This window comes from Mus caroli, unplaced genomic scaffold, assembly GCF_978045245.1.
Source record: "Mus caroli unplaced genomic scaffold, Mus_caroli_1 scaffold_14, whole genome shotgun sequence".
Classification (NCBI taxonomy): Eukaryota; Metazoa; Chordata; class Mammalia; order Rodentia; family Muridae; genus Mus; species Mus caroli.
Window position 1 is genome coordinate 109,852,346 of NW_028227269.1, and position 23,134 is coordinate 109,875,479.

The 23,134-nt window shown below is 52.5% G+C and overlaps 2 protein-coding genes across 9 annotated transcripts in view; one reads left to right on the top strand and one right to left on the bottom strand.

The window, feature by feature from the left end:
• Positions 1-64: 64 nt before the first annotated feature.
• Zfyve21 (zinc finger FYVE-type containing 21) lies at positions 65-16,088 on the top strand. Of its 6 annotated transcripts, none has more exons than XM_021179536.2 (8): positions 65-258; positions 11,156-11,206; positions 11,630-11,798; positions 12,720-12,795; positions 12,880-12,971; positions 13,427-13,483; positions 15,260-15,402; positions 15,535-16,088. In XM_021179536.2, the coding sequence occupies exons 1-8, from the start codon at positions 121-123 to the stop codon at positions 15,568-15,570; spliced, it is 762 nt and encodes a 253-aa protein (XP_021035195.1). In that variant the 5' UTR covers positions 65-120; the 3' UTR covers positions 15,571-16,088. The 6 variants fall into 6 exon arrangements, with proteins under 6 accessions (XP_021035195.1, XP_085686826.1, XP_021035196.1 ...); XM_085830700.1 differs by having other exon boundaries at positions 15,263-15,402; XM_021179537.2 differs by having other exon boundaries at positions 13,430-13,483.
• A 71-nt stretch (positions 16,089-16,159) lies between these two features.
• Positions 16,160-23,134, bottom strand: part of Ppp1r13b (protein phosphatase 1 regulatory subunit 13B) — an 80,433-nt gene continuing 73,458 nt past the window's right edge. For all 3 annotated transcript variants that reach the window (XM_029484499.2, XM_029484500.2, XM_021179433.3), the window contains 7 exons: positions 22,602-23,106; positions 20,902-21,668; positions 20,291-20,428; positions 20,085-20,218; positions 19,241-19,407; positions 18,008-18,207; positions 16,160-17,159 (listed from right to left, as the gene is read on the bottom strand). In XM_029484499.2, coding sequence (XP_029340359.1) covers positions 17,118-17,159; positions 18,008-18,207; positions 19,241-19,407; positions 20,085-20,218; positions 20,291-20,428; positions 20,902-21,668; positions 22,602-23,106 — 1,953 coding nt within the window. In that variant the 3' untranslated portion in view covers positions 16,160-17,117. The remainder of the gene's footprint in view (positions 17,160-18,007; positions 18,208-19,240; positions 19,408-20,084; positions 20,219-20,290; positions 20,429-20,901; positions 21,669-22,601; positions 23,107-23,134) is intronic.

Below are 23,134 nucleotides of genomic sequence, written 5' to 3' on the forward strand. Positions count from 1 at the left end.
ATATTACGAGCTCTGGCTGCGGATTGGGCTTTGGAGCTGTCATCGTGTCTGCGGGAGGGGCGGGGTGGCGCCCTGTGTGGGCTTAGCGCGGGCGGTGGCGTGAGGGGCTCAGGCGGAGACATGTCCTCGGGGGTGGCCGCGCGTCGCGACGCCAAGAAGCTTGTGCGCTCGCCAAGTGGCCTGCGCATGGTGCCGGAGCACCGCGCCTTCGGAAGCCCTTTCGGCTTGGAGGAGCCGCAGTGGGTCCCGGACAAGGAGGTGCGTCCTAGCCCCCGGGTCCCCAACCGAAGCCGGGGCGTCTCCCGCCTCCGTCCTAGGGACGCTCGGCCGCGGCTCCCCTCCGGGCGTTCCCGCTGTCCCTTCTGCGCTGTGGGGCGTTTTCCATTCCTTGGCGGTCATTGGCTGCGCGGTGCGGAGCGCCGGGGAGGCCCGAGGGGGAGCGGTGGAGCGGCTCCGTGCGCGAGTTTGGGGCTGGAGTGTGTCCGTGGGGCGAGGGTGAGGGAGTCCGCCTCCACCTGCCCACGGAGGAACGGTGCCAAGGGGTCTGCAGTCTTCGGAGTTATAAACTCTGCAAAGCTCGGCCACTTGGGAGAAAATGGGAGCAATTCACGCATTCCATGCGATTTTATTTCAAAGCAAATTAAATATCTTTAAAAGACACCAACGAAAGTACTGGCGACTTTGATAAACTTTGAAACAACTTTTCTTCATATATTCATGTGTGTATGTGCCTTTGTCCCCAGTGTCACAGCGCTGGTGTGTAGATCAGAGGATAATTTGTAGAGCGTTTTCTTAAACCATCTGGGTCCCAGGGACGGAATTCAGGTCTCAGGTGTGGCGGCACGTGCCTTTACTTGGTGAGCTATCTTAATGGCTCGTGTAAATTCGTCCATGTTTCTGTTTCTCTCCCTCCTTCCGTTTCTCTTTCTCCTTCCCTTCCTCCCCTCTCCCCCTCCCACCTCCCCGTCCTTGGCCTAGCACTCATAAGATCTGCCTTCATCTGCCTTCAGAGTGCTAGGCATGCGCTACCACACACCGCTGCTATGTTGTCCTCGAACTCCACCCCCGTCAGCCTCTTGAGTTAAAGATGTGCTTCACCACACCTGGCCTCCTCCCAAATTTTTTAAGTTAGAGTCCCTGCTTGGAATTCTGATCAGCTGCTCTTCTTTCCCCTTGGGAGCTCATCCACAGGTGGCCGAGGCCAGCGGCTTCTTAGAGTGAGGTCCAGTGTTCTCAAAACAGTGGGCATCGGGGACTGGAGAGCCACCCAGAAGCCACCGCTACAAGCGGCCAGAAGCTTGTAGCCTGGCTGCTGTTGCTCTGCACCTCCCCCCAAACTCTGAAGTTCCTGAGAGCCCTGAAGGAGAAGGTTCATCTCGTACTCAGAGCCCCTGGCTATACCAGGTGTGTCACTGAGCCGTCCCTGTCCTCCTGGTTGTGCACTTTACCCCTGTACTTAAGCGTCTGAGCACATAGTTCCTCTTGGGTGCAAAGATAACTGAGCACAAGCCTCGAGTGCACTTAGCGTCCCTGAAGTGGGTGTGGGCTTAGGAATGGGCCAGCATGATCATTCGTGGTGTAGGTAGGTGTCTGAGTTCAGGGAAGTGAGTTCCAGGCCAGCCAGGGCTATACAGTGAGACCCTGTCTTAAAAAGACAAAAAAAAGGGTGTGTGTGTGTGTGTGTGTGTGTGTGTGTGTATGTTGGAATACAGTCTGGACTCTAGCCCCTGGAAGGCTAAGAGTTTATAGTAGAGAGTTATGACCAGCCTGGGCTGGCTACACCGCTGGCTCAAAAATAAAACACGGAGTGGGTGTTGGGGAGGTGGCTCAGCGGAATAAATTGCTTGTGAATGAGTTTAGAACTGGTCAGACATAACTGTTTCCAGGAAAGGCCAATAATGCCTAGATTGGAATAAGGGGCACATTTGGGGCAGGTGGAGGAGGCCAGTGGGGTGAGAAGCCGAGTGGGAAAAGTGTTCACTGTCTTAGGCCGGGGCTCTAGAGGAGCTATCTCAACATTCCTCCTGCTCTACAGGGGGCCTTTAAGGTAGACGTGTCCCCCATTGACCCCTGATGAAATCTTTATGTAAAACTTTAAAATTTACAGTGTTTGTGGTACACCCCCATAAGTCTGGATAGCTTGACAGAACTCCATGTCTGTGCAGAGCAGGGAGGAGAGGTTGCTCTGACTAGAGTGCCGAGGAGAAGGGCGCCCGCCGACTCTGTGAGTGTCTCAGGCTTGGCTTTGCAGGGGTGACCATGACTGAGAGATGCTTGGACAAGCATAGGTGGCAAAGTCCCACAGTAGGGAGGGTGGAGCCCAGGGCCTGATGGAGGGAGGGGGATGGGCACTCTACAGTCCAGTCAGGAATCAGGCTTCAGCTCCCCTTGCAGCCTGAGAACCCAGTTCAGCAAGTGCTTTATGGGGAAAAGAATGGGGTGTGCTGCGCCTGCCAAGCCTGGCCTGGTGCTGAAGCCCGGAGTTGGGGTGCTGCTTGTGATCTTGGTTGTTCCTGGGGGAAGGGCGATTGGTCTGACTGGGAAAGGCTGGGATTCCACAAGTGTGACGATTGATTCGCCTTGTGCTCCTCCCACGGCTGCAGGAGCCTCCTTGTGTGTTCTAGCTCTGGAACCATCGCCCTGTGGGAGGCTTCCCTCCCACAGCGCTGTAAGAGTCGGGATGAAGTTCCGGATCCAGTGCCAGGCTGTAGTTTTCACAGTTGTAAAGTGCAGACCTGATAGCAGGCCCTGAGGTGGAGCTGCCCTTTCACCTCTCCTGAGCCTGCAGCTTCCTTCCTCATCTCCTCTGTGTGTGTGTGTGTGTTTGTATGTATGTGTGTGCGCGCGCGCGTGTGCTTTCTCTTCTCCTTTGAACTTTTTTCTTTTTTAATGTATATGACTGTTTCCCCTGAATGTTTGCCGGTGTACACATGCATGCTTGGTGCCTGCAGAGGTCAGCAGAGGGTGTTGGGTTCCCTAGAGCTGTGAGCCATTGTGGGCCTGCTGGGTCCCGAACCCATATCCTCTGCAAGAGCAGGACGTGCTCTTAACTGCTGAGTCGCCTCGTTAGCTCCCAGACTGGGCTTGAGAACCTGTTAATAATTAATAAATAGTCGCTGTTGGGGTGTGTGTGCTTGTGTGAGGAGAGGCCAGCCTTTAGGTTGTCTCCTTCAGTCACTCGCTGTCTTGTCTCTTCCCGGCAGGGCCTCTCACTGAGTCTGGAGCTCACCCATTGGCCGGCCTGACTGGCCAGTGAGCTCCAGGGACCTGCTTTTTGCCACCTGGCTAGGTGCATATGGCTGTGGCTGGCTTTTTATCTGAGAGCTGGAGATTTGAACTCAGGTCCTCATGCTGGTCTGGCAAGTAATTTACCAACTGAGCCATCTCCCAGAACCCCGTTTTTCTTTTTAAAAAAAGTTGTTTTTAAAAAAAATTATCAGCCGGGCGTGGTGGCGCACGCCTTTAATCCCAGCACTCGGGAGGCAGAGGCAGGCGGATTTCTGAGTTCGAGGCCAGCCTGGTCTACAAAGTGAGTTCCAGGACAGCCAGGGCTATACAGAGAAACCCTGTCTCGAAAAACCAAAAAAAAAAAAAAAAAAAAAAAAAAATTATCATGTAAAATATATCATAGTGTATATATTTATGTTCACATGCCTATTGTCTTAGGGTTCCTGCTTTGAAGAGACCATGGCCAAGGCAACTCTTACAGGAAAACATTTATTTGGGGCTGGCTTACAGTTTCAGAGGTTCAGCCCATTATTATCCTGGTGGGGAGCTGGTGGGGAAGGAGCTAAGAGTCCTGCAGCCTGATCCACAGGCAGCAGGAGGAGACCGGGTGCCACTCTGGGTGGAGCTTGAGCATAGAAGACCTCAAAGCCCACCCCACAGTGACACACTGCCTTCACTTCAACTAGGCCACATCTCCTAATAGTGCCACTCCCCGTGGGTCAAGCATTCAAACTCGCGCGTCTGTGGGGGCCACACCTATAGGTGTGCAATGTGCTGCCCCCCACATGACAAGTCAGAGGAAAACTTCTGAGGCTGAGGGTCAGTTCCTCCCTTTGCCATGGGCTCTGGGGATCAACTGAGCTTGATAGCAAGCACTTTACCCTGTGGAGCCATCTTACTAGGCCCTCTTTAATTGTGTGTTTGTTTGTTTGTTTGTTTGTTTCGAGGCAGAGTCCCACGGGATTGTCTGGGCTAGTCTTTCCTGTAGTTTGGACTGGCCTTGAAGTTGTAACCCTTCTGTTTCATCTCCTGAGGAGCTGTGACTATAGGCAGGGCCCACTATGCCCTGCTAAATGGATTGATCTTTGAAAAGCCTAGGCCACAGTCCATCCGGAGCCTGGAGGATGGGCAGGTTTTACACACTGGGGAAGAAAGGACCGTGGGGTCAGGGTTGTCTCATTTCTCCGTCCTCAGAGGGGACATAGGGATTTTTCTTAAATGCTGTTGTATTTGTTTATTTTCATGTGTTTGAATGTTTGCCTGCATGGTCTGAGTACCATGTGTGTGCCTGGTGCCCACAGAGGTCAGAAGAGGTCATTGGTTCCCCGGAACTGGAGCTACAATGGTTGCGAGTCACTATGTGGGCGCTGAAAACTGAACCTAGGTCCTGTGCAAGAGCAACAAGGGCTCCTAACCCGAGCCGTGTCTCCAGCCCTCAGCCTTGTTCTTTTTACAGCAATCCTCTGCATGCACTTGAACCTACAGTACACTGTGAGGGGACGGTCACCTTGTGCTTTTCTGTCTTCTGTCACATGTCCTGGGAGGAGTCATGAAGGTGTGCTGAGCTTCTGAACTGTACTGCAGAGAGAAGGTGGGGGGTTCTACCTCCCAAGCACTCGGAGCTAGGCTTGGCTTTGCCGTGGGCCTCTTGTTTTTTTGCTGCCCAAGGCTCTCTCACTTCGCTGGAAGTGTAGTCTGCATTGAACAGCTCCTGAGTGGTTGCCACTGAGTCAGGCTGGCCGTCTAGACCAACAAGCAGCAGGTGCCCTGGGCTCCTGGGGCTGGGAAGAGGGTGTAAGCTGGAGATTTCCTGGCAGGGTGCCCTCTTACCTATCCTGTCTCTTCTTCCTTCCCTTTGTCTCCTGACTGACCAGTTATCCTGAGGGCAGCTCTTTTTATCTTATTCCCTTATCTCTGAAAGGTGGAAGCAGTATAAGGTACCTTAGGGGCCCCGGAGAGCACTGCGGCCTAGCCTGTCCGTGCCATGGGTAGCGTCTGTCTGGGTGGGTTTGTCTCTGCTAAGCCATGCGTTCTCTGTAGTCCTTGCTAAGCTGCTGGCTGAATGAGCTGCCTGGTCTGCTCTTTTGGTTTCTGTTCTGGGGTTAGTGTGGCCGCTGAGTGTGCCCATCAGTGACCTAAAACAGGTCTGACCCATGGTGCAGAGTGAGAATCGGCTGGGCTTTGTGTGGTATAGCCTCTGAAATAGCTGTGTCACAACCAGCAGCAGCCCCAGGGGCAGCCAACTCTGCTGCATTCCCCCCCCCCCCCCCCCAGGCCCCTCTCCTGCCGACCTGGGCTGGTCCCTGAGGTGGGGCTGAGCCTGTGACAGGGCTTTAACTTTTATAACTTCACCATCCTGTTAGTTTTTATTCTCTTCTTCTGTTAACTTGATGAGCTGATAATTTGAATCTTCTTGAGGTGTGTGTGTGGGTATTTTTATTTTTCTTTTGTTTTTTTTTTGTTTTTTTTTGTTTTTTTTGTTTTCGAGACAGGGTTTCTCTGTATAGCCCTGGCTGTCCTGGCACTCACTTTGTAGACCAGGCTGGCCTCGAACTCAGAAATCCGCCTGTCTCTGCCTCCCGAGTGCTGGGATTAAAGGCGTGCGCCACCACGCCCGGCTTGGTATTTTTATTTTTCAAGACAGTGTTTCTTTGTGTAACCTTGGCTGTTCTAGACCTCTGAGGACCAGGCTGGCCTCAAACTCGCAGAGATCCACCTGTCTCTGCCTCCTGAGTGCTGGGAATAAAGGCATGTGCCATCACTGCCTAGTGAAATTTATTTTATTAATGAAATCAACAGGAAAATTATTTTGTTTAAACATCTGTTTTCTGAATGAGCACACTGGTTATTTGTGGGGGTTTTGTTGTTGTTGTTGTTTTGTTTTGTTTTTTGAGGTGGTCCTAATGGTCTCAGGCTGTTCCTAAACTCACTATGTAGCTGTGAATAACTTTGAGCTTTAGTGATCCTCCTGCCTCAGCGTGGGAGTATAGACTTACACTAAGCCTGGCTAGTTCGTTGGCTGTTTACTTAGGTTTGGAAAGGGATGATGTGTGTCCTAGTGTGGTCTCACACTGGGCTCCAGGGCTGGGGAGGTAACTTAGTTGGCAGAAGTGTTTGCCATAGAGGCATGAGGCTGTGGCAAGGCTGACTGTGCTGCCACTTGCAGGATCCCTGCCTCTGGTCGCCTCCCACAGGCCCTGGCGCCTCCCACAGGCCCTGGTGCTGGCTTCGAGCACAGTGCAGGAAGGAGGCCAGGGAACAGGGGGAGGTACAGGAGGTGAAGGTGTGGGCAGGTGAGGACAGCATGGCCCTTAGAGGGAGGGGGACCCCAGGTTGACACACCTCAGGGAGAGGGGCGAGACTCGGGTGCATCCAGGTGACCATTTGGACTGCAGTATGGACAGTAGGTATGCCTGTGGAGTCAGTGGCCATTGTTATTTCTCGCTTTTACATTTCCCCACTTCCACTTCATTTTTCTCTTTGGTTTTTCTAGACCAGTTTCTCTGTGTAGCCTTGGCTGTCCTGGAACTCATCTGTAGACCAGGCTGGCCTTGAACTTAGAAATCTACCTGCCTCTGCCTCCCAGGTGCCAGGCCCCACCTCCTTTGCTTTTTAAAAGAACAACAAAGTCGTGGTGGAGAATGAAAACCAGACGGTTGTCTCCACATTCCCACAGTTCTGTCATGGAAGAGGCCAGGGACAGAGGTCTCTGCATAGAGGGTGGCAGAGACCTAAGGTATCCTTGGATCCTAGCATCAGACGGAGAAGAACGAGGATTCTAGAAGGGGCTGTGGGTGGTGTGGTACCTACAGGTAAGATTCAGGATGGTGGATTGGGTGGTGCAGGCAGTCTTAGACGGACGAGCAGCTCAGAAGAGCCACCAGGACCGACAGGAAGGAGGGGAGCACGGTGCCTGGCATCGCCTCTCAGGCCAGGGCTTTGCTCACTCAGCAATAAATGTGTCGCAGTAGGCCCTAAATATTTCACTACATCGTGTATGTGGTGGTGAGGATTTGGGTGTGGCCGAGTACACTCGTGCTTCCCCATGCCAGGGGGCCAGAGACAGGCAATTCCTGGGGCTTGCTGACCAGCCTGCCTACCCTGCTTGGCGGACTTGAGAGAGCCTCCCTCCACACACAAAGTGGACCTAAGAAAGACCCCTGGTGTCCACACACACTTCCCTACTGAACATAGTACTGTACCATGCATGCCCATGTAAAGTTGTTCTTTGAAGGTCATGTGTGTGTTGTGTTCCAAGCCAGAACTCTCCTGTTATGGCTGCACCAGGGTGGCCTAGGGACTATAAAACAGCTACTCTCACAGAACTGGTGGCACTGTGGCTTCCTTGTTTAATCTCACTGTGACCACCGTGAAGCTTTTGTGATGGACATCTTGAGTCAAGGAGGGTGCCATGCTGTAGCAGGGACCTGCCATCGGTCAACGTGTGCGGAGTGCTCGTGGACTGACAAGAATCCGAGGCTGCTAACAGAGCTTCCAACTGGCCTCTGTGGACAGTTCCAGAGCTGGGATGGGTGCAGCAGGGAGAGACATGCTAGTCAGGGCACTTAGGAAGCGCGGCACAGGGCATGGTCCCATGGAGCTCACCCGGGCTGGAAGTCTTGGTATCTCTGTCCTTGCTGCAGTGATGCCCCAAAGGGTCCCTGCTCTCCCACAGTGAAGGGACACTGAGCATGGCCCCAAGGACTCCTCTCAGGACCTGCAGAGGCTTGGTGCTGTTAGCCTCTTGGATTGATTGAGAAAGTGGACCTCATTAGATAGCAGTTTCCTCTAAGCAGCCCATTGGTTTGTGTGGGCTTTGTGGTACATACTTGCACCAGCCTAGTGCTGGGCACATGATCTATAGGTCCGGGTTCGAGGGAAGAGCTGCAGGCTCTCAGGTGACAGTCCCATGTTCTGAGCCACTTCTGTGTGGGTATCTTCCAGAATCTGCCTGTGACAAGGCCGAGAGCAGAAACAGGTCAGGCTCCCAGTGAGGGTGAGGAGGTGACAAGGGCTTGTGTGTGACTCCTTGGTGTCTGGTGACTCAGCATGAGGTTCTATTCTCTGTGGTCCTGAGCTGCAGAAGGTGCCTCTGTGGGCCCCATGTTCTCTACCTCACTCTGTTGCCCTGACAGAAAGCCAGGTCTGTGCTGGCAGAGCTGCAGCTGCACATGGCAAGCCTCTGATTGACCACGCTGCCTGTCAGCAGAGCCAGAGATCCATTAGTAGGTGTCCTATTCTGATGCCCAGCATGCCAAGCCTTGCCAAGCTGTACAGCCCTCTGTCAGTGCTGAGATCTGTCAGATACAAAGGTCTTGGTCAAAATATGACCCCCATTCTTTTTTTTTTCTAGGATTTTTTAAGCAGGCTGGTGAGCCATTTCTCTAGCCCCCTAATACACCTTTCCGGTTTGTTGTTGTTGTTGTTGTTGTTTTGAGACAGGTTTACAGTATATAGTCCTGGCTATACTGAAACTCATTTTGAAGACCAGGCTGGTCTCAAACTCACACAGATCTGCCTGCCTCTGTCTCTTGAGTACTGAGATTAAAAGGTGTGTGCCACCACCGCTCAGCCCATTAATGGCCATTTCTTCTCCCATCTCCGGATATCTAAGACATCTGAAGTACCCATGACCTCCCACACAGAAGGCCATGCTCAGCCTCGCTGGCACCTTCTCTAAGGCTGGGAGCGTCAGTGCATGGGACTTAGAGCAAGTCTGTCATAGCTCACATCAGTGACTTCATTCTCGTGGGAAAAGTCTCCTTCCGTGGATTTGCCCTGTTTATGGCTGGAATTACCCCTTCCGAGCCTGGTGTAAGCACCATCTGGGAGTGAGTGGGACACTGAGGGAAGCCGACAGTGGTGTCTTCTCACACACCTCCCCTCCTTCCAGAGCGTGCAGGAAGTTAGTTCAGAGCAGAAGCTTCTCCCCCTGACTTGGGAGTCGTGTGCCTATGGAGTTCGCCAGCCTGTGTCACCAGATATTCTGTGCTATGAGAATCACCGTACACTGAACATGGTGTCACTCCAGCTGCGCACTGCAGACACGGCTGGAGTCAGCAATGGCCAGAGGCTGAACAGGGAGGCTCATCAGGTAGCTCTCTGGCCTGGGATATCTGGGAAGAAGTGCGGTAACCATTCCTCTGGACTCTGTAGGCCTCGGCTAGTCCTTCCGAGATGCAGTGGGACACTTAGAACAAGTCAGGAGTCCTGGGGCTGCTGGGCCCTGGAGACTAGGCAGGCCTCAAGTCCCATGGGCACCCAGACAGACAGCCCTAGCCACGAATGACTGTGAGGTTTTGGTAAACATGAGTGTTTAAAAACCTTTTTATTTTTAATCATGTGCATGCAAGCACCAGTATCCACGGGCCAGAAGAGGGAATCCATTTCCCTAGAGCTGGAGTTAGAGGCAGTTGTGAGCTGCATCACGCGAGTGCTAGGAACTGAACTCGGGTCTTGTAGAGAGCCGTCTCTCCAGCTCCACCAGCACCTGCACCAGCATTGTTTTAAGTACTGATTGAGCAGTTTTAAGTACTGACAGTTTGCAGTGTGGGGCGGGCTGGGCTGGCCTGGGCACAGGTTCCCCTGCTGGGCATCCTTTCTTCAGGTATTCTTGCCTGGTCTGTCCTTACGTGGTGAGTGTAGGCCGTCCCTCAGCACCATCAGCCGTCCTGACTTGCTCACCGTGTCCTTGCCTTTTGAGCTCCATGTGTCCAGTTAGCATGACTTGTTTCACAGTTGAGAGGAAGGTGGTGGCCCTTGCCTGCTGTATCGTCCAGACTTCTAGAGTGGCATGAGCAGCCTAAGGGAACAGCACCTCTGGCGGGCTCATGGGTTTGTAGAGAGAATGTACTTTTTGAAGTTGTGGTGACCCTTGGAGTAACCAGCTGGTGGCCCCCAGAATTGAGGTCCCCAGAGGATCTGAAGATACCATACCTGCCCCTTGAATTTGATGGCACGGGGTCATCTGGAGAGGATACTTATTTTTGGTTGTGGGTCTTGCTACGAAACAGCCCTTCTGAACAGGATTTATACCATGTAATTTATACCAGTGATTGAATTCTGGGGTGGGAGACGCTCCCAGCATGATGCAGACTCAGCGGAGAATATCCTGTTCCACTGTGTCAAGGGAAGAGCAGCAGAGAAATGCAAGCAAGCATGGACAGCAGGGCTGAGCCAGCACGGACAGCAGGTTCAGCCCTGCTCACTGATGTACTGTGCAGCCACCACCTATCCCCAGGCCTTTCATGCCATCCTACTTGGTGCCATTCTCCTGCCTCTGTGCAAATCCATGTGCACAGAAGTCCAGTCTCAGAGCCTCTGTTTCTGTGTGCTGTATGAGTTAGCCTCTTCAGGATCTTTCGGGCCACGTGGACCTCTCTCATCCCGTGTTCTGCTCTAGCCTTTTTCTCACAGGCCCAGTCAGGTATGCATTCAGAGTCAACTTCATGTTTCGACTCTCTAGAGCCAGCCTTCCTAAGAAGAGCCCCCATGCTTCCCTTTGTATCTAAAGCAGGGTCAGTGCTATGGAATGTCGTGTTTATTTCACAGCTCTGAGCTTTGGCTCCTGTAACAGGATAGAGGTAAAGCAGCTAGAATGAGCTGCCCCTGCATCCAGAGTCTGAAAGATTCAAAACCCTTCTGATCTGAACTCTGCTGCAAAAAAAAGTTCAACTGTGCCTTTGCATCCCACAAAACAATGGCCACTGGGCGTTCAGGCTGGGTCCTGGCTGGGGCTGCAGCAGGCCTTAAAGCTGCCCTCCTAACTGAGAGCCTTGGGCTGGCCTGCCTTGCTGCTCCATAATCTGTCTCGGCAGACAGAGTTAGTTGGCTTTCTCAGCAGCCTTTCCTGGTACCTCTTGACCTTGTCTCAGCTGTTAGCCAAGTGACAGAGCTGGACTATGACTCTGTGTCATGTTCCTTCCAGTGCCCAAGATGTATGCAGTGCGATGCCAAGTTTGACTTCATCACCAGAAAGGTAAGCTGAGGCTGTGCTGGGCGTGGGGTGGTGGGGTAAGTAGGGCTAGGCCTGGTAGACCGAGTCCTTACAGGCTATGTCGATGCCCTCTTCCAGTCACTGGTCCAGCTCCCTCACCGAGTACCGAGCTCTCAAGGAGGCTCGGGGCAGCCTGTGCTGGGCAGCAGGAGGTGGAAGGAGTTGAGAGCTTGGGTTGTACTTGAGTGATGGAAGTGCTCACCTAAAATGTGTAAGGTTCTGGGCTCAGTCTCTAGCAACACGCACCGCACAGCCACCACAGAGAGAGACACAGAGAAGCTCTTTTGTCCATTTTCCCAAGAGAGGCAGAGCTCTGCTGTGTTCATAGTGGGTTTGTGTGGAAGTGACACACAGTACAGGTGCATTCTGGGAGTCCTATTTACTGCCCAGCCTTTACCCTCACAGCATCACTGCCGCCGCTGTGGGAAGTGCTTCTGTGACAGGTGCTGCAGCCAGAAGGTGCCACTTCGGCGCATGTGCTTCGTGGACCCAGTGCGCCAGTGTGCTGACTGTGCCCTGGTGTCCCACCGCGAGGCGGAGTTTTATGACAAGCAGCTGAAGGTGCTCCTAAGTGGTAAGCAAGCATGGCGAGTAGCCGTGCTGTCACCTAAGACATGGCCTGCTCCAGAATGATGTGTCTTGCCTTCCTCTACTATCTTTGGAACCTGCTTAGAAGCAGTTCTAGAGCTGACTTCAGAGATGGAAATGTTCAAAGATGTCTGACTTACTGGTGGGTACTGTCATCAGATGGACAGGGAGCCTCAGCTAGCAGCACCTTCCCCAGATGGAAAGCTGTCACTACAAGTCAAATTTGTGTGAGCATGGCCCTAGGAGGAGAGGCCTGGAGACAAGCTGTAGCAGGCGCAGAAGCTGGTTCTCAAGGAACCAAGGAACATAGGGAGAGTTTTCTTGGGGGTGGGACCTGCCTCCCAAGTAGCAGAGCCCTGCTGCTGTAGGCCTGTCTGCACTCCGCAGGCGAGGGCCAGCCTCTTCTCTATCACTTTGGTCTTGTCCACTCTGCTCTAGGGTAGGGTTACTATTTTTTGGTCACCTGCTCACCTCCTTTAAAGGTTGTATGTGCAGCAGTGCCTTTATGTGGGTGGGTATCTTCCCTACATTACATCTGTACACCATGTGCCTGCCTCATGTCTACCGAGGTCAGAAAAGGATGTCCATTTCCCCTGGAACTGGGGTTATGGGCAGAACTGAGCACCGTGTGTGTGCTAGGTACTGATTCTAGGTCCTTTGAGAGAGCATCAGTGCTCTTAACCACTGAGCCTCTCCAGTCTCCAAGCAGTGCCTTTTTAAGCTTTTGACATCCTTAATTCATTATTGCCTTTTTGCCTAACCAAAGGGACTCTAAACACAAAGCTGTATTTGTGTCAGCTTGTCCCTTCCCATGTAGTAGTGGAGGAGAGCTTTGCTGGCCTGAGAACACAGTCTGGTGGCGGTTAAAGGAAGCAGTGTCATGTGCAGTTTGGTTTTGTCTTCCAAGGAGCTACCTTCCTTGTTACTTTTGGGGACTCAGAGAAGCCTGAGACCATGGTTTGTCGCCTTTCCAACAACCAGAGGTAAGAGTAGACGTCCTGCCGGCACTGGCCAGCGCTGTCATAAGCTTTAGGCCTCAGTCTTAGGACTTCCTTTTTTCATTACAGGTGCTTGGTTCTGGATGGGGACAGTCATCATGAAATTGAGATTGCACATGTCTGTACTGTTCAGATTCTCACAGAAGGCTTCACTCCTGGAGGTACATGCCTTAAGTACCTATGTGGGCACAGGAGGTGCTGCACTTGGTCCCAACATGGCCCCCCATGCTCTTTATTGGGGCTGTGTTAAGTCTGTAACTTTAGAACCCACCAGGTAAGCGGAGAGGAGATAATGAGGGGAGATTAGCCTGCTGTCCATGACTTCCTGTGACTTAGGTCATCTTACTTACTGATAGACAGTGCTCCTGATGCAGTCTGAGGTTCCAGACAAGGTCTGTGGTGGTGGCGGCTGATCTGGAGCCTGCTTGTGGGCCTGCTGTCACTGCCTCCCCTGCAGCATTGTGCAGCCCAGGTCCTTGGTGAGCTCAGTGGACTCCATCGGCTGAACTGCACAGGGCACATTCTGAACTTGCAGATCTGACCTAATGCATCTTACTTTCCATTTTCTGACTGACTCTTGGTTGTTTCTTCTTTGCACTGCCTGCCTACCTTCAAGTAGAAAAAGACATTCACACTTATACCAGCCTCCTGGGGAGCCTGCTTGCCTCTGAAGGTCAGCTGCCATCCTCCCTGGGTCACTCCTCCCAGCATGCTGTGATGTCTGTCCCTCCTCTGGCCCCTTTGCTTCTATCTCTTGGGGTGGATTCTGAAACTTGGGGTCACTTCATTTTGATTGAGAGAGATTCTAGGTTCAGTCTAAGAGCCTATAAAACCCAAGTCAAAGTGTCCTGAGAGAACAAAGTAAGCTTGCTCAGTTCTTTCCCAGGGAGAAGTTATGCAGCAGGAGTTGACAGCTTCTATCAGTATTGGCCAAGTGTGTGGGTTCTCCTTTGCCGATTGAGCATGAGGCCTATGCGGTGGGCGGCAACTTTCATCACTGTACCCAGTAGCTTACCTCACGCAGACACTGGCCTCCAGGGTCCCTGCCTCGGCGCCTCCAGCTCAGTCTCTAGAGGCCCAGCAATGGAGGGAGGTACTTGAGGTGCACGGAGCATTAAGCCGGTTGAAGATCTCCTATGCTAGATGCTCGCTCCTCGGCCTCTACTAGGACACCCCTGCCCCCGCCCCCCCCCCCCCGGCCCTTCCCCCAGGGGTGTAAAGGTCAAGAGTATCTGCGTGTGCACCATGCACAGGAATATCTGCACATGTGTGTGTGTACAGTGCACATGCCTAGCGCCTTTAGAGATGAGAACAATGGTTTAAGTCCCCTAGACCTGGAGCTACAGATGGTTGTAAGCCATCCTTTGTAGGTTGGGAACTGAACCTAGGTCCTATGTAAAAGCAGTAAGTGCTCTTAACTACGGAATCATTTCTCTGGCCTCCATTGGCGAGGGGGGAGGGGATTGTTAAAATTTTTATGGCTACACAAAGCACAAAACAGCCACAGCCAGCAGTGGCCAGGACCATGTTTCAGTACATCTTTATTTACAAAAACTGGTATAGCCCAGATAGGAAGCTGTACAAGTCTGGATGAGGCAGCTCAGCCCGCGGCCTTCAGGTGGGTTTTGAAGCGTCTGAGTTAGAACAGAATCAGAAAGCCTCTCTGGGTAAGCCCACCCCCTCCTAAACCCCTACCCTCACCCACAGCCAGAGGTTTTGCAGGCAAGGAAGTCAGGCCTCTTCCTGGCTGTGGTCTGTCTGCATGCCCAGTCCACTAGCCAGTGGAACTCAGACTGCTTTGATTTTAGAATTAATGTCTGATTAAAAGTAGGTTATTTCCCAAAATATTTTCCTTCTGGTCACCAAGAGGAGGTTAGCAGTCATGTGAGGCTGCACAGTAGCACCGATAGGCCTGACCTCTCAAGTGGTCTGTTCCTGGAGCAGACCGTAAATGAAAGAGCAGCCCGTCATTGCCCAGAGATGGAGCTGTGACTTGGCCTCTAGTTGCAAGTCCTTTAAGAACGGTGCTTGATAGGGTAGTGTGGCCTCACTCCTGCAGCAGCAGTCTGCCCAGCTGCAGGCTCCAGCCTCTAGGTGTGAAGCCAGATTAGATGAGACTATCTGCTTGGCTTACCTTCTGCTGGCCAGGCCATTCCGAAAGCAGTTTCTGTGCCTCCACTGCTCTCTGTGTGTGTGTGTGTGTGTGTCTGTGTGCCGTTTCTCGGAGGGTAGGAAGGAACATGGCATGGATAAGGAGCATGCCTGGCAGTTTCTGGTCTGTTGGGGAGCAGACTATGTCACACGTCCTATTCTCACTGATATGGCCCTGGGGATCACAAGTTGAGTTTATTCCTCTTTCCACTCTCTCTGCACACGGGGTCTCTGCATGTCTCTATCTAACACAGGCTGCTTGCTGAGCAGCACACATGACACTCACGTCCCTCTGTAGCAGGCAGCACCCGAGCCACCGGCATGCTCCTGCAGTACACGGTGCCAGGGGCAGAGGCTGCAGCACAGCTGAGGCTGATGGCCGGAGAGGACGCGAGCGGCAGCAAGAGGCAGGCAGCAGCGTGGCTGGCAGCCATGCACAAGGTATGGCAGGGTCGGGGGCTGAGCTCATAACAAGTGTGTTTTTACCAAAAGACTGCCACATATCTGGGGTGCCCCTGCCTGCTTAAAAGGCACACGGGCACACAACCACTCATGATTTACGGTGTTCCGCAGGCTACCAAGCTCCTCTATGAATCACGAGACCAGTAACTGCAAGGGAACTGAACTCGGAGCACGTCGGGTTACATAACCAAGCTGCTTGCCCCTGCCTGCGCTCTCAGGGTCTTCCCTGTGTGTGCTTGGAAATGCAGTTCAAGTGTCTGGAAGCAGAGTATTCACTTACCTAGTGCAATATGTACACCACTGATTAATGCTGTAAAGAGCTTACGTTGCCGTGCATTGTGGTCCTTCAGTAGGGTTGGGAGAAGCTGCACTACAGCACTGCTAAACCAGGCTTCTGTAAACTTCCAGGTTCCTTAGACTTGTGGCTCTGCTCCCACAGATCCACTCAGGCCCCTCCACTCTCAATAGCCCATTCACAATGCCTTAGCTGTTCCTAGACTCTGGTCACTCTGTCACTAACCGGGGCGATGAACAGTCCTGTTGCTGCCTCTAAGAGGAAGGCATCAGCTTTCTGTTTTCTATTTTCACCTACTATTTCACTTTATTAAAATGACTGTACAGTAATTTGTATATAAAGTGTATGATTAAAACTTATTTTGAAAGTACACAGCAGGCTCTGGCCTCACTTTGTGCAACTGTCCTGCGTCCAGAACACAAGACTCAAAGGACTCAAAGCCAGGTGTGAGACAGCAGTTTATTGTGCATGTCACACAGCATCGGTGGCACTGGGATGGCAGCGGCTGCTCACGGGTACGATCAGCACATGGCGGCTGCCCACAGCACTGCTCCCACAGCCTACAGGATTTACACATAGTTCTACACAAGACTCACATGAAAAATAAAGCCTCAGGCAGGGCCTGTGTCCCGACAGAGGAAACACTGCCAGCACAGTTCTGCTGGTTTCCAGTGGCCTGGCTGAAAAATAATCCTGGTGTAGAAAAAGCCTGTCTACAGAGGTCAAGCTCCAGAACACAGCTTGACTTGCTCGGGATGCAGCCAGTGACAGCATCGAGGGCTGCCGGGTGGCTTTGCCCAGCCCACCACCGGCTTGACTTTGACTCATCATTGCCCAGACTCCCGTGTTTTAGCTACTCAGAATAGATGAGCATGTGCCAATGACACTGTGCAGCTAGAAGCTGTAGGAACGAGACCCCCGTGTGCTGAGGCATGCGCGTCCAGCCCCGCAGTCTCCGAATGGGCTCCTTTGGTAGTGAGAGGCGATGTGAGGAAGGATGATGGTTTGAGGCTTTCCAAGAAGGGGGAGCCAAAGCCACCTGGGGACAGCTTGCTCTCGTTCAAGGTCTGAGACATTTAACATGAGCAGGGGCCTCTGTCTTCACTGGCAGCAGTCGGGTTCAGAGTCATGACTTCATACTGGTGGAAGGGCTGGAAGCTGGGTATTTACGTGGATTTACAGTAATTGGCAGAAACGCAGTCCTCTGAAGGCAAAAGTACGACCTCTCCCAGCTCCTGCAGACTGAGAAGGGCCTCACCTGGGAAGTGGGATTCACATTGTGGATACTGTCTGCTAAAGTGAGCACCATGAGACCATCCTAGCTTCACTTTTCCCAGGGCAGCTGGGATCTTCTCCAGTAGCTCCTGGGAGCAAACGAGACCGTGGTACTCCAGGGGGTTCAGGCAAGCGTTCGCTGCCGGGGTTTGATCCGTGGATACAACTGGGAAGCAATGGACAAGAGTTAGGACAAACATGACCGAGAAGGATTTGGCCTCCAGGTTCCTTTCTTGTCACCTCAGCATTATCTTTAAAACATATTTGCTCAGACCTGACCTCAGCTGTCCCCTCCTGTTCATATATTTATCACACCTGAAAACCTGTCACTGTCCCTAGATCCCTCAGATGTAGCACCCATGCTTGGCTCATCCTTTGCCAGAAAGCATCTGGCAGGCTTGTCACAGCACTTAGAGGAGAGGCAAGCTTTCCGTTAGAGCACAGATGGCATTATGAATGCAGCAGCGCTGACATCCGTTGTTTCTTTCAGGCTTTCCTTTTGAGCAATCCGGTCTCTAACCACGGCTGTGTTAACGTTCCATTCTCTGTCTCCCAAGTGCTATGCTCGCACAGGCCAGGGCTTGGCTCAGTGGTGCAGCACTGCTCAGACCCTGGGTTCAGTTATCAGTTCAGGAGAGGGACTGGGTTACTACAAGAACAGCAACAACAACAACAACACAAAAGCAACCAAGCAGTCGGTTACGACGGGCACTGCTGCACTAAGCTCTGGAGAATTCCAGATCTGGGAGAACTATGTGGGGTGGCTTAATACTTGCCAAAGTTCACCATGAGCCCTGATGGTCACTTGTTCTTCAGTATGTGGCAAAGCCACACAGCTCTAGGGACTTGGGAGCTTGCCCATGTACAAGCAGGCTGCTGGGGCTTGGAGACAGTGTTCTGGTCTACCTAGATGCCAGCAGAACTGAACCCCATGCTGTGAGTGTCTTTGTGCCTTTTGAACGAGTCAACAAGGCCAGACTTGCAGTGTCTAAGCCCAGTGTGCCGAGTGCTTACCCCCAGCAAGTTTTTGGGCACGTAGCCCTCCCGGTCCCCAAGACGAGCCCACCACCACTCGGTCTCGTTTTCGTCTTTGCGCCTCAGGATGGTGATGGCATCCCCTTCATGGAAGGACAGCTCATCGCTGTTCTGGGCCTCGTAGTCCCACAAAGCATACACGGTGCCTTTGTTCATCACTCCCAGCTTCTCTTGTACCCCTGGGACAGGGACAGAAAGGGATACAGGTTTTAGCAGAGGGTGGCCAGCAGAGACTGAGGTGAAACAAAACGTAATCAAGAGCCACCTTTAGGGAACCATCAGATAGGAGCCGCGATGCCCTGAGTAGCAGCAGCACAGCAGCTGCACGTGGTGCTCTGCACCTTACAGCCTATGTGACTGCAGCCTCCTTCCCTCGTGGGCTGGGTCTGCCTGGCCTGTGTGCCTGTCCAGCTGCTGCTGCTGCTTCCGGTTTTTTTTTTTTGTTTGTTTGTTTTGAGACAAGGTTCCTCTGTGTAGCCCTGGCTGTCCTGGAACTCACTTTGTAGACCAGGCTGGCCTCGAACTCAGAAATCCACCTGCCTCTGCCTCCCAAGTGCCGGGATTAAAGGAGAGCACCACCACTGCCCAGCTCCTGTCCAGCTTCTTTAATGCCCAAGAACTTTGTTGCCTGCCATTGTTGTGGGAGTTCAGTACAGACTGGAGTTTGGCTGTCATCACTTGTACCATCAGGCCAAACACAGTAATTTCTCAAGTTGTATGTTGTACAGGGGACATGGTTGAGCTCCCTGATCTGACGCCAGCTACAGCAACTTAATCAGGGCATGTCCTTTACTCACCGGATGACCGCAAGCAGCTCACGGGAGCAGCCCTGCTTCAGCTCACGTAGCTAGCTAGCAGTAAGTGTGTAGACCAGTGTTGCCTGGCTCCCCACTCCTGTGACCCCAGGGCACCAAACAAAGCATCGCCCTTTTAGCAACTGGAACAGAATCCCAAGGAGAGTTGTTCTTTTCATTAAGGCAGAGTCTCACCATATAGGCCAGGTTGGCCTACAGTTTCCTAAGCTTCCCACATTCTGTGGGTCTGTACCACCCAGATACAAATGGGACTTTCTGATGTTCTCTGAGGGTGAGTATAAAGGCAGTGAGCATGTACATATGATCCACTCACTGAGCCAGACTCTAGCCAGCATCCAGGACACAGTGCTGATGAGCCAGGGGCAGCAGCCGAGGCACACTGAGCCTCTGTACATACCATACAGAAACTGGGAACACTGGATGTATCCCTCTTCCATCTCTTCACACTTGTCTGCAGCAGTCTCAATGTCACTGATGGTGGAGGCAAAGATAGCGGCTCCACTTTCCACCAGCTGCTTGCAGAGGTGGACACTGTTGCAAGAGGCAGCACAATGCAGTGGTGTCCTAGAACCAGAGGGAGAAATGTATAGTCAGGAACCACCCAGGGCTACCTGGCTCCTATACGACACAAACCTCCAAGAATTCTCAAGTACCCTAGCTTTGTGCCAAATTTCTAGGTATTTTGTTAATTTCATGTGTATGAATGTTTTGCATGCATGCTTGTATGTATGTATGTGCATTCGTGTGCAAAGGACAGAAGGAGGGTGTGTGTGTGTGTGTGTTTGTGTGTTACGAGATTTTGGGTTTTTCCATTAATTTATTCACTTTACATCCTAGTATCAGTCCCCCCTCTCCTCCCGGTCCCCCACTTATACAGCTCCTCCCCGCACCCCCTTTTCTTTTGAGAAGGGGAGCCTCCCCACCTGGTATCACCCCACCTTGGCACATCAAGTCACTGGTCTCATTTTTTATGGGATGCATGCATTTCATATAGAATGTTTGAAACAGGAAGAGCAAACAATTGCAGTGCTACTAAGGCTTATGAAGAACACAGACAGCTGTAACACGAGAGAAAAGACAGGAGCAGCAGGATGCTGCAGAAGGCTTCTGGGAATGAACGAGGGGGAGGGGGTGTGCTTCCTCTATGAGACTCCATTCTCTGGAGCTTGAATCACCTCTTCCTTTATAAGGCGAGGAATGAGCCTCTGGGCCTTCCCATCCCCACACCCATGGCTTCTCACCATCCGTCACTGTCTGCAGCATTCACATTGACACCAAAGTCCAGCAGAAACTTCACGATATGGTGGTGGCCAGCACAGACAGCATTGTGTAGGGGGGTGATCCCTTCGTCATTGGGTTTGCTAGGGTCCTCCACCTAGGACACAGAGCATGTGAAAGCCAGCCCTTCACACTCCCAGCAGCACATACATAAGGGGGGATGGCTCACCTCATAGATGATCCTCTGCACTAGATCAAACTCTCCTTCGAGAGAAGCATCCAGAAGCAGGGCTAGGGGGTTGAAGCGCACTCTCAGCCCATGCCCTGTCCGTTCAGAGTTAGGCTTCTTCAGGTTGGTGCGTTTGCTCTGTAGGGAGGTGGAAGCAGTTCAGCATCAGGTCACCTACCCAAGTCAAAGACCAACCCAAGCCCCTGCTGTGGGAAGGGGTGGCAGGAACTAAGGCAGTTCTCCAGGAGTAGCTCTGGTGGCTGCCTTAGTAGGGCCTGGCTATCAGTTGAGTGTAGTAGCTGCCTGAGGCTGCTAGCTATTCCTGGGAAGATTTGTGGGAGGGAGCATGGTGACAGTCAGCCATCCCTACAGCCATGCCCATGGTGGTGGCTCAGAGATCCCACTAAGAAAGCATTGTATTCCCAGAGGTGGTCCCAAGCCCTCTCTGCAGTGTCAACAGTGACTTCCTCAGGGAGACTCATTGCTTTTCTCGTCTGTCACTCAGTGTCAGTGGCATCTAGCTTACCAAGGTACCATGTGCTATGCTTTGGACTATCCTGTCCCCACACCTAATTCTGCAGGCCTGGCTTTGGTCTAGCAAGGATACCCACCGCGGACGCTGCTGGAGGATGGATGACGGGGGAAATAGGTGCTGGAGGGACTTGATCCTCCTCAGAAGGAGCCTCAGCCACAGGACTTGGGATCTGGTCTGTGGAGGGTACTGGGGCCACATTGTTGTTATTGTCTTCAGCGGGCTCAGCAGTTTGATGAGTTGTTTGGGGACAAATGAGCTCCTCTGGCTCAGGGGAAGGTAACTCATTATCATTGGCATCTGAGGACAGGGCGAGCTCCTCAGGAAGTGGGGCCGTGGGCCGGGGAGGGAAAGGCTCGTCCAAGTTGCCATTGGCATTGGTGTTTCCATTGTCCATGTCAGCTAAGGTGCCCACAAAGTCCTGTGAAGGGCTGGGCTGGTAGAAAGGGGTCCCCTCCATGCCACCAGCCAGGGTGTTGAAACGTTGGTAAAGCAACTTTTGAATGTTGGGCCCTCCAGGGCCCTCTGGCTCTGTGATTGAGCTGCGCTTCTTCAGGGGTCGGGGTGCATTGGCCAGCTTCCTGCGGAGAGCTTCCAGGTCTGCATCACTCTGATAACGGAGTGGGGAGTGTACGATGGGCGTGAGTTTGGTGGGACTGAGCGGCCGTGGCAGGCTTTCCACCGTGCTGCCTTCTCCAGGTACACTGGGGCCTTCCTGCTCTGGCTCTTTCTCAGCAGAGTCTGAAGGTGGCTGAGGCTGTGCCGTGCCTGTGCCCAGTGACCCATGAAGAAACGGTAAGGGTGATGGCGATGCTGACCCTGATGGCAGGACAGGCTTACCGTACACTGAGGAGAAACAGGACAGAACAATGTCACCCTGGCTGCTGGGACATGAGCTCCTCCCTGGCACTCACTTGGTGACACGGAAGCTACTACTGCTGGTAGGTTCCCATTCCTGGATCCTCAGCGAACCTTTTCCAAGACCCTCCACTTGCTCTCTTTTAACTGGATTGTAGGTTTGGTTCCAAAACGGGGCTCTCTCAAAAGAAGATTGTTGACCCGAGTTTTCCCACTCTGGTACAAGTCCGTTGTTTTCTGGCCAAGGAAAATGCCAATTCCACTACATTCATGCCTGGGACTGACTCAGGCAACATGGAGAGATACCTACCTCTTTGGAACAGGATGCATTTGATCTGTGGCCCCAAAGCTTCTCCCAGGATCAGAACCACTCCCACAGACCATACTACTTGGGAGACCCTTGTCAGTAAACGGCACCCGGGAAATGAATTACAAGTTGGATGCTGCAGCCTTGAACCGGCCCACAGAACCCTCCAGCTAGAATGGGAATCTCTCTGCCCTCATGAGGGCCGCAGAGCTGTGCTCTATCTTCTCGTTTGCCTTGCTAGAAGGTCCCCATTCAATCACCCACTCCATCCAGGATGTCCTCCTGGCAGCTCCTACTGCCCATGCCCAGGCTGCTTACTTAGCAGGCCCACCCCCAATCACTGGATAACTAATGGCACAGGTTGCCCTGAAGCAGGAGGAAAATGGAAATTCCAGAAGTCTTATCCCTCTGGGTGACAGATTTACTACTGAGTGATATGCGGACACCCAGCAAGAAGTCAGGGTGTGACTCACCTGCAAAACTATTCTGCATTTTGTCTTTTTTTTTTTTTTTCATCCCAAACTGATACCTTATATTTTAGGTAAGAATTATGTTTTATCCTAAGTAACAAGCACTGGGTCATCCATTTCGGACAGAGTATATAGCCAGCATACCTGCTTTAACTGACTTATTTAAGGTGCCATGCGCTGGTGGCTGGTAGTTCTTAGGTGGTGTGGCTTGCTGGAGGTACATGGAGTATATCGAACTTGAATTTACTGTCTGAGGTCCTTTCCTGGGAGATTGTGGCCTTGACCCTTTATCAGCCAGAAAAGGCCTAATGGCCACTGTGAGTGGAAGCTCAGGTTTTCCATCTCCAGTTGGAAAGGCAGGTGGCCCCGCTGGCGGGGGGTATGTGGGACTTGGTGGCACTGAGATCCTCTGCTGAATCTGCTGTGAGGAGCCAGGCTGGGGAGCGTTGCTTGCTGGGGGCAGCGGGGCAGGTTTCTGCCGACTCGGTGGGCCTGCACCAGGTCTGGGCAAGCTTCCTTCTTTCCTCCTCTCCAGAGAGCTTGTTGATCCTGGGCCCAAGGGCCCAGGACTTGGATATGTCCCATAACTTGGGGGCAGTGGCTTGCCTACACCAGGTACGGGAGGTGGCCCTTTGCCAATCTCGATGCCCTAAATTTAGGAGTTAAGAAAACAGTAA